This window comes from Odontomachus brunneus, unplaced genomic scaffold (assembly GCF_010583005.1).
Source record: "Odontomachus brunneus isolate Ranch 3 - 2012 unplaced genomic scaffold, Obru_v1 Obru_scaffold_053, whole genome shotgun sequence".
NCBI classification, from domain to species: Eukaryota; Metazoa; Arthropoda; class Insecta; order Hymenoptera; family Formicidae; genus Odontomachus; species Odontomachus brunneus.
Window position 1 is genome coordinate 2,045,244 of NW_022639503.1, and position 11,106 is coordinate 2,056,349.

The window sequence follows — 11,106 nt, forward strand, 5'->3', positions numbered from 1 at the left end:
AAAAAAAAAAAAAAAAAAAAAAAAAAAAATATATATATATATATATACACATATATATATATTAGATATTAACATATATTTTTTATGTTGGAAGTTTATATATTCGTATTTAAAGACCAAAATCATAAGAAAGTTTAGAATTAGATACATGTCCAGACTTTTACCTAATTTAAAAAAGAAATAAATGCCTTTCTTTCATTAATCTACTATTATTTCATTTGATCTTAATCAAGCAGATTAGTGAATATTACTTAACAGATTTATCATTTTTTATTTTGCAGTTTTATTACGAATTACAAATATTCTCATTAGTCTATTATCGTACTCTTTCCAATCTTGTTCTTTATCAATTTTATCTTAATTCCTTACTTTTGTTATATAGTTATTTATTATAAATGCGGTATTAAATTTGTCGTCTTATTTCAAAATCAATTAATTAGTATTGGCCTTTTCTTTTATGGAATATCGGTACATTTTATATATATTTTTACATATATTGCTACTTTTTATTGCAGCACTCAATATTAGACACTTTTGATAACCAAGCTCTAAATTAACATACTCTTGTTATTTTGTTATTCTTATATTATTCACACATTATAAGTTATATTATTTATAGAATATCTACTTCATTTTTATCTATTTTAATCATTAAATTCCACACAATCTCGCTAAAAAAAAGCAAACTTTTACGAGAATTTTTAAAGTTCGATATTAATTACCGCTTTACAGATAGTGGCGATTGATAAGCTAACAGATATGTTACGATTGAACCATGAACTCATACGTATATGCTAACCTGTACAAGGCAATACAACTGCGGGTCCACTTTTTCTAGGCCATATTTAGAAAGCATCTCTCGCACGACTTGAGCGGCGGAGTCTCGTACGCTCAACAGCAGCGTCTTGTATGGCACGTCCTTACACAACGCCTCGCCATAAATTTTCAATGTGCCGCCCGTGTCGGGGCCGCCGTCTTTGCTGCGAAATTGCTGCAGTCTCCTCTCGAGCTTCTGTTGACGACGACGTCTCATCACCGCTTCTGGATTCGAGATGCTCCTCGTAAAACTGGTCTCAGGCAGTTCTGAAAAGAATAACATCGTCGTTAATATCATGAAAAAAAGAGGTCCATTTGTACTAGTCATAATAAGGAAGTGTTTTGATGTTCTATTAAAATTATCACAATGTGACTATCAATAATCCAGTTAAGACTGATCATTGTATCTGACGCAACGGATTGAAGTATTTTTAGATATTGTGTTTGCTTCAAAGAACAACAATAAGACGCGATGGAAGAATAGTACAATTGAACGCAGGATACTCATTATACGCACGAGCACATATATTTCAGTCGCGTATTCTCCTCGAGGAATTTCGATTCAATTGTTTAACCGCGCAATGTTTCGAAATAAAAATAAAATAATATAAACGCTAACCCGTGTAGAGCTTCTCAGCGACGCCGTTCTGATCGTCGGGCACAGCGTTCTCGTCTTGCTCCAAGCTCTTCAGTCGACTGAGCTTCTCCTGCTTCTTGATCTGTTTCTTTTCCCGCTTGCTCAGCTTCCTACGGAAGCTCGAACCCTCGGCTGAAGTAAAACCGACGCCCTGCGTATTGGTCTTGTCGTCGATTCTCTTCAACAAGAAGCGTCCCTCGCGATCATCTATATGCCAATTTAATTGTACCAACAATGGCTTCTCCTCTAAGCCCAGTTTACGCTCCTCTACAAATCAAAAAGATTACATTACTTAATATTAACATCGATAAAATAAAAATAAAATTTAGAATAAAAAAGAATTTGAAAAGAAAACAAATTTAGACATGATTAAATATAAATTCAGTATTTACGCATCAATATTCAATCAAATAACTGTATGTATATAACTTATTAAAATAACTTATTAAACAAATAACTTATTAAATACATATGATTTTAATTTTAATCGTAATGAAAAGATGTGAAGTCATTTCTTTCGTGATACAATAATCAAGACGTTTGATTGAACTCACCTCCATTCTCGTGTATCTCATAGAGAGCGTATTCTGGAACAGAGAGCATTCTCATGTCGGGACGAAATTTTTCTATAAGTGTTTCTATTACTGCTTGGCTGGTCGCGTCTGAGGCAACCCTGATGCATTTCGTAGCGACTTTTTGACCGCTGTCTTGGAAGTAGAACCTCATCACCCCGTGGAACTCCAAATCCTATCGAAAAAATGATAAATTGAACAAGCAATAAAACGGGTAATATTGTTAGATTAATTTTAGTTTTTACTAGTCTTATAAGGTTTTCCAACTAATTAAATTTCAAGAATGTGCCAGGAAAGAATCTACATTTTACACAATCAGTAAACGGAAATCTAATCGGTCAAAAAAGCTAACAGAGAAGCATCAAGATATTGGGGCAAGGCATACATTTTTTAAAAGATACGTTGGAAGATACGGGGGACAGTCGCGGCAGCTACCGCTATAGTACTTACTTCGTTGGGTTCCGAAAGTTCGAACAGGTCTAAACGATTAGCATTCCATTGTTGTATGACCCCCCTGAGAGCCTCTCGCTCTGCCTTCTTGTTCGCCAGTTCCGTTGCCATCCTGAAAAACACGACACGTGTAAGTAATTGCAAGTAACCGACACGACCGACCGTCACAGAAGCTGTGATGCGATCGATACAATGATCTCCTAACATCTAAATTGCAAATAATTGTACATACACAAATTTTTTTTCAATATTTGTTTTAACAATGTATCGTTATTATTTTCCTAAATGTTCAGAGATCTTAGATTTCCTGAATTTTTTACGTATCATATTTAATAAATTCCTTCATATCTGTCATTTTTTTAAAAATAGAATTTAATTTTTTAGAAAAGAAATTTTCTAAAAATGTGAGGAAAATTTAACTCTAATTCTTTCGCCCCTTTTTGGTATCTCCTGAGAAGCCGTCCCTATCGCGTAACCGCTCGCGAAGCTTATTTTGTCTGTTGATACCACGGTGAGATAAATTACCACAGCAGAAATAAAGCTGCGAGGCGTCTGTTCAGTACACCAGGCTACCCTGAGTATCGCGCCGTGTTATGATTCTCGCTATGCAGTACGAGTGCCCGATGCATGCAATGCATCCAGAAACGACCCCTCCTCGAATACTACGAATTATACAAGGTGTTCGTGAAAGATGTACATGCAGCCTCGCGATAAATGTATTTTGCTATCTAACAAAGAAGAAAACAGGAACGGCGAAACGTGTCGCGTTTGCGTCTGTGCGGAAAATCTAAATCTACCTCAAACAAAGTTACAGATCAATATCCTCGGATAAAATTATCCAGAGTTATTCGGTGATTTACGAGTGAAAGAAAGGCGATGTTGCATGTATGCGGAATAACATTGCTCATTTCTGTTCGGCGCTCCTCGATCTCAGATCTCAACGCTGTAATTAAAGTTAATGGTTTATTTGCCGATCTTTAACTGAAATTTCACCCTCAGCCATATCGCTCAACTAATAATTTCGGCTTTAGACGGTAAGCCGGGATCACGTAAAGTTGGTTATCATATTAATTAACCAAGGTTGAAGTTCATATCGACCAGGGTTAACCGACGTTGTTAACTAACTTTAATCTTAACCAACCGGAGGCTGCAGAACCGAGCCTCGGAGTTTCCAGACGATGAGGCGATCCTCGAGAGGTGTTCACATACCATGCATTCCTGTTCCCCCTCCCCCTCTCTCTCCCCCGAGTCCCTTCCGTCTTCACGGCACGTCTCGTGTCCTCGATCTTAAAACCTTAAAAGCGCATCCGCGCATTTCTTTTAAGGGTTCGCTGCACCGCTACATTTTGACGAGTGATTGATTTATTGTTCACATTGTCTAAGAGAGTTGTAATTTTGAATAAACATGATAGTGTGTTGAGATGTATAAATGTGTGGGAATGTAATTACAGGAAGTCCGCGCAGTCATTTCGAATTCGAAAGTACTTTAGTGGGTCAATGCGCTCCTCGAACGAGGAGATGATGGAATTGTGATTCTAGGTCGCCTCTCCATTATGGTGTTATTCCATTATCATGCTATGATAACACTACGTATCAGTACTGTCACGAAGGTAATCGATGACTCATACACTAAAATATGAAGCGCGTCATTCGTTGCAAATGCGCGGCGAGGCGTCGCATGTGTATGCACAAGGCATTCCAAGCTTTCTGTTCTTTTAGTTGCAATTTTCTAGATTGCAATAAAATATGCGGTTTCGCCTTTGTTTCTACTAAAAACTGAAAATCATTGAGAAAAAATACTTGAAATTTATTTGCGAGTTATAAAGCTCAGTTCTGCGAAACAAAGTTTATTTTCATGGATAAACTTTATATCCTGCAAATATATAAATTTTCAAGTGCAAGTTGAAAACAAATTTGAAATTTAATCTTAATTATAATCTCGATTGTATCGTTCAAATCGCAACTTTAACTTTTTTCAACCACTACATGAATGTTAATTTTGATTTTAGTTAAAAAAAAAATTTTGAAAATTATTTGAAAAATTATTTATTTTTCAAGTTTATTATAAACTTTATATCCCACAAATAAATTTTTAAATATTTTTTTTCTCAGCGCAAAATAGAAATAGAAATCAGAATTGAAACTTAATCTCAGTTATAATCTTAATTGGTATGTACCCACCCCATTCAAAACGCAATTTTGTCTTTTTTTAATCATCACGTGAGTGTTAACTTTGATCTCAATTGTAACTGTATATATCAATAACTTCAATCTTACACAAATATTGAGGAAAAAGTACTTGAAAATTTTCGATAGGATATAAAGTTTATTCACAAAAATAAATTTCATATCCCACAGGTCAGTTTTCAAGTCCCTTTTCGCGATGAAAAGGATGTTCCAAAGAATTTTTCAAAATCTTTAAAAAATGCGATACCTCTCAATTACAATTGATATCATAGCCTCACAGTTTCAACAGCGAGCCTTACTCCGAGACCTCAATCGCGATCTCAGTCGCGCCTTTCAATGGAACCGCGTTATTCGCTTTCTCATCCAGCGAGGCACCGATCTCCCGAGTGTCAACCTCATAACGCATTCAAAGCGCAAGGTAACGTGCGCGCGGCGTGTCTCGTCTCCTTCGGCGCGCGCTCATACTACACGGGCTTACTACGGCGACACGTAGCCCCCGCTGTGACACACTACGTCCAGCTCGTTTCTTACTATTACTCGCCGTAGGAAGACGAAAGAACCGGCCAGCATTCATGGCTGCCGCGCGCTTCGGAACGGTCAGTAAACACTGGCTACTAACGGAGGTGTGCACCCGCAACCTCAAACCCTATTTAGGCGAGACGATTCCCTTTTGAATGTTTAACTACTCCAGAGTGTAGCACCTGAACGCGCGATGAGCGACTGCTTTTGTTGCCTTTATGTATATCCGCTCGGCTAGCTAGACCCCTTTTTTGTCGCGTGACAAAACCTGACAAAGAGACCATACTGTTCTCGCATACCTGCTTTTGTTCGCTTCACCTACGCCTAATAATTAGAATGCTTCGTGCCTGAACTTCGCGCCATTCCGACGTTATACTCACCCTTCGGACACCGTCATTCTTTCAGCCTCGAAGAGATATTCTTCCCGTGCTTCTCGCTATTTTGAGGAGCACGTAGTCGGTGCGCGAGCAAAGTCAATTCACTATTTCGTTCTCCGCAAGCGGAACGAACGATTCACGCACTCGAGTCTTCTTTCTTCACCGGATAAGTTCGTATCGTCTTGTCAATGACTCTATGTGGAATTCATATCGCCGGATAAACTAGAACGACGAGAAATATTGCGTTTGAGACGCACACTTTCAGTGAAGAAAATTGAAAATGCGTTCGCGATATTCGCACGGGACTTTTGCTGTGGAAAGTCATTCTCGCAAGTAAAATTCTTCGACGCGGACAATGGAGTATCATTTTCCACCCCGCACTCAGCGAAATGTTATTTCCGAGAGTGACTCGCGACATCAAGAACCGTCCCAAGGGATGGCCAAACCGTTTCTGTGAATTGGAAATTTTGATCTATCAAGCTACGTGGTGCGTTAAATTTAAGAACTTTTTCTTAGGGTAACGGATTTCAATACAGTAGTCTTGCGGTTGAACACAGGATGGAAAGCGCTCCGCAATTATCTCACACAAAAGTCTCGAGCGAAAACGCAGCCTCTCAAAGGCTTCTTTTCTTCCGTCAGTGGCTCTCTACAAAGCCGAATTGTGAACAGGAATTTAGTAAAACGGGCGAATCTTATTTTAAAGATATTAAGAGACCAAACGAATCTCTACATTACGAAAGTGTTTTGATAACACCGAAATATAAATGATCGTATCTTACAAATGTGCGACGCAGGAGATAATTTTTTTATCTGCTCCAATCGCGGAGGACTATCCTACTTTACAATTGAAAAGCTGCTCGTCTACTTTCAAGAATCCGGAAATACATTGACACGCGGAGCAGTTGTCGCGTTATAGAACAAAGTCCTGGGGAGTTGAAGGTGATACGATCGAGGGACCCTTCGATCGAAATCCCGAGGCACTGCGAGTGACACATAACCTCATCCACTTGCGTTCAACGATCCGTCCGAGGTCGGCGGGTTTCGACACGTCGGCTCGGCCCGAAAGTACGCTGAGAAAACGCGCGGGGCCTTTTACTTGCGCCTAAATATTTTCTCCCCCCTCCTCCTGCGCGCGATTCTCACTTTCATACGTCGAGGTAACGCACGCGGGGCGTGTAACGTAGCGTAGCGTAGCGTAATGTAGCGTAGCGCACGGAATTTATCTTCGTCTGCGCGCACAGCGCGAGATAAACGGGCCCCGCGCGCCTTCCTCGCCCGGGACGGGAGAAAAGCGGGGCCCGCGAGGTTCGTTTCTCGGCACCTTTCGCGCACTGATGCCCGACGCCGTCGTCGCGACGCACCGACAAAGACGACGAGCGCGCCTCGTACTCGCCGCCACACCCAACGATGCTCGTTGAATTCCACACGCGACGACCACCGCGCGCACACGGCCAAACGACTGACAAACCGACGAGGTGACTCCGTCAGGCCCCGGGAGTGGGGGACTTCCCGTGCGTCGTCCTCGCCGTCGGTCCTGCCCGCCCAGAGCCGTGCCCTGAGCGCCGCGCGCCCCGCTCACGTTCGCGCGTTCAAAGGGTGGAAATATAAAGCTGCGTTCGAAAATTCTACTCGGCGAATAGAGTAATATTCAATTAATCATGATAAAGACTTAGTTCTATTTGTTCTATTTGTTCTGACTGGTCAATTAAATGCTACTTCACCCGAGTGAAGTTTTGGGACGCAGCTCAAAGAGCGCGAGTTTACAATTAAACTGTTTGAACAACTTCTGCAACAAGTCATAATGAGACATGTACACTTTCTTCCGCTAGATATGTTCGTTTCCGCACAATTTCTGCACTAGTGTAACAAGACAGATTAAATTAAAAAGCAGTTTCTTTCTCATTTTAACTTATTGCACTAGTGTGCACTAGTTTACAAGTTTCTCGAAAGCGAATAGATCTAGTATAGATCTAGTATAGACGAGAAAGGTTATTGAACGCGCTAATTCTATGGTACACATCGTTGCATCGCGCGTGCGTCTGATCGATTATCGATGACATAGATGGCGATCGATTATCAGATGCCATCTATACTATCTATACTATCGATAGTCGATAATCGGCGCGGATGCAACAATATGTGTGCTCCTGTGAAGTTTGTTTGAGACTACTCGAGGTTGTATTACGTTTGATCTAATTTCACAAGAAGAATTACACGTGAGTAAAGATCAAGATAGTCCACTTTGCATATTATCTCGACTTGGTATTGTATTGTAACATAGTGTGCGTATTACGTTTCGACATACGATGTATTTTTTAATTGCAATTCCAGCCTATTCATCAGTTTCGAATTCTCCGCGTAACAATACTTTAACGTGACGCTTTTATCCTGATTGACTTCCACTTTCAAGTTCAATGATTCCACTTTGCAATTTTAATTATGATCATAAGGAGATTTAATTAACGGTGAAAGTTTAGACGCATGGGAACGTCGAGAAGAATACAGCGTAACGCCTGTTACTTTTACGGCTTGTTTATTTTATGATGAAATTGCGTTCATGACTTGAGATTTCCCAGTGACTCATTAATTGTTCAAAGTATCCCTTTAAAGACCTAAGATTGAATTGTTTTTTCCGCTTCCGTAAGTCTTGTAGGAATTATGAATCTACTAGTTCTCGAAAATCGCTATCACATTGAAAGTAAAAAAAATGAAAAGAAACAGAAGATTTAAGTAAATATATCATTAGTACCCACCAAATAAATATTTTTTTATTTTTTAGATATTTTTTTCTTACACTGAGAAAAAAATATTTGAAAATTTCTTTATGGGATATAAAGTTTATATATATATATATATATGTATATATATATATATATATATATATATATATGTATATAAACAAATTTGTAAGATATTCCGTGCACTCCCCTTTTACTCTAATAATCAATTTATTGTAAATTAACTTGAATAGGAATAAGTTTTTATTCAGGTTAATTTACAATAAATTGATTGTTAGAGCAAAAGGGGAGTGCACGGAATATCTTACAAATTTGTTTAATCGATTGCATGTATTATTTTATGGATATATATTTTAACATATTTTGCAAGAATTTTTAGCATGCATTTTCTCGCTTCTGACGTCATTAAAAAAAATAGACAATGCGAGAGGAGCCTTAACTTTTTTAATATTAACATTTATGTAAAATCGCGAGATTTCCAACGTATGATTTGTATATATATAGTATATTTATGACGTTCTCAGACAATTTCAAAACTTAGGAAATATTCATTTGAAAAATTCATCGCGCGACAAAATTTTCCTTACGCATCCTCACCCGGACATTCCGGCCCTGCCGCACCGCGGTCCCGTTCCAGGCCGTTCCGTTCTGTTTCGCGTCGTTCCATTTCGTTCCGTTCCGCTTTGCTCCGATACGTCGCAAATTTCAACGTTCTCACTGCATTACGTCGAATTTCTCTGGATACGCACACGACGGTAGTACGCTTCTACCTGCTCGCCCTTCCTCTTCCCAACCCCTCCTTCCTCTCCCATGCACTCGTGCCCACGTGTGAAACACAACGATTCAGTGGTTCCCAAATCTTCCGGCGTGACGTTCCACAAAACAGGTGGATAGGGAATATATATGATATTGTTGGCGGCAAAATCATGTTTAATCTCTCAATGACAAAATATCGCTCCATAAAGCCTCGATATTTCTTCACTATCGATTCCTCGTAAGTGAAGTCTAATCGTGAAAACATAGAACGTCTAAACAACGAAATTAGAGGAATCTTTGAAAAACTCTCTAGGTTGCATTCCCAAACGTCCTTCTTGAGGAAATTTTATTCGATACTCTATAGTATGTATAATGTGAACTACAGGTATTGAGTAAAATTTTCCTAAAAAAAAGACGTTTTGGAATGCAACTCTAGTTTATATCGAGGAATTTTCGTAAAACAACGTCTCTCTTTTTGAAAAAAGAAGGATAGAAGAAGAAAAAAAGATCTCAACTCTCTCTCTCTTCGCGAGAAGATTTGGAAACCACTGGATATCAAGCGCACTATACCGGCACCATCGAATTCGGTGATGCGTGTAATTGTCGTGCGTATCATGCTCGTTACGTCGCTCGTCGTGCTTAGCCGGCGATGCGCCGGAAAGCTCGCGACGTAGCATCGAGAAAATATTCGCATGAGAGATTTGCACGATAAAAAAAATTCGTGAGGGTAGTCAGATCGCCGGCCCGAGGTCGGCGCGTTCATTCGCATTCCGTGCAGCGACTCTCGGATGTGTTTACACACCGTACAGCGAGAAAAAAGTTTTGCTGATTTAACAAAATACCAATATCTGCAACAAATGGTTTGTTGATGCGGGACAATGAGCAAATGACCCGGTAGAGGAAACGAATGGTTTGTTGCTCTTAAAATTTGCCGCTCTAAGCAACACTTTTGCAATGGAGACAAAACTAACTGAACCTAAATGGACGGTAACAAATGTAATTTGTATTTTGGGCAGTGTACGTTTGTTAAAACATGTTAAAAAATTAAAAATTACGAAAAATAAGAATTTGCAACGGAAACTATTTGATCCTCTAATATCAAGCAGCAAATGTACTTTTGTTCTGACAATCGAAGGATTTCTTAATTGAAGGCTTAGTCTAATAGCACGCGATGATAGCACGCGTTTAATTAGAAGTGAAAATTTACAAGATCGTTGTGTTGGGTATTTTTACACGTTTTTAATCGATATGTAATCAATATGTAATAGCCATGCCATTAGTGAGAGAGACAAATTTCCGAAATCTTCCGACGCTAATACGGATAACATTGTCTATTCTCTCATCTTGTTAAAATTGTTTTGCATCAAAGTCATTTTTATTTTATTTTTTTTTTGCGTAAACGTCCAAGCTTATAGCCAACGATATCTTCGTTCGATCGATGAACGGCCCGCCCCGGACGAGTAATACCTGATTTTATCCTTCGAAAAACCGGTAGGACGCGAGGTATACAGTCGATGGGAATATAATACTTGCCTTGCAGGAGCATTCGAAGGGGTGAACGCATGCACGTCCCGTATAATAATATAATAACACGAATCGCCGCGACTGTCATCGCGCACTCGTCTCGATCTCCTCGATTTGCAATCGGAGAGTATTAACGGATTGGACGCACCGCGCACCGCGGGACGAGTCGGATTAACCGCTTCCTCGATTCGCGCTCGAGCCTATTTGGTCGTTATATTTTTTTAACGGAATATAATCGCTTGGATGGCACATATAGGTCGAGCTGTGTAATCATTCTCGGATTAACCAAAAAATTGATTTATTTTTATTTGTTTATTTGATTAAAAATTTGATAGATATCTGTAAATATATATTTTTAAAGAGGAATATGTTTTTTTAATTACCGCGAAAAATTTAAAATTTGAAAGTTTATCGAAAGCAAAACAAGAGAAAAATTAAATTGTAAAATGATCAATCACGTCTTTTTACGGCTAATATTTTGGAATAATGCGAGAGAGAGAGAGAGAGAGAGAGAGAGAGAGAGAGAGAGA

General features: G+C 39.1%; 1 protein-coding gene across 10 annotated transcripts in view; it reads right to left on the reverse strand.

The window, feature by feature from the left end:
- Nucleotides 1-11,106, reverse strand: part of LOC116845606 (afadin) — a 54,086-nt gene that overhangs the window by 30,413 nt on the left and 12,567 nt on the right. For 3 of the 10 annotated variants that reach the window (XM_032818500.1, XM_032818499.1, XM_032818495.1), the window contains exons 1-6: nt 6,338-7,031; nt 5,562-5,780; nt 2,476-2,587; nt 2,008-2,200; nt 1,436-1,720; nt 800-1,083 (exon numbers count right to left, since the gene is read on the reverse strand). In XM_032818500.1, the coding sequence (XP_032674391.1) occupies nt 800-1,083; nt 1,436-1,720; nt 2,008-2,200; nt 2,476-2,587; nt 5,562-5,578 (891 nt within the window). In that variant the 5' untranslated portion in view covers nt 5,579-5,780; nt 6,338-7,031. Of the gene's footprint in view, nt 1-799; nt 1,084-1,435; nt 1,721-2,007; nt 2,201-2,475; nt 2,588-5,561; nt 5,781-6,337; nt 7,035-11,106 lie in introns of those variants that run through there. The other 7 variants (XM_032818507.1, XM_032818505.1, XM_032818506.1 and 4 more) reach the window with 5 other exon arrangements.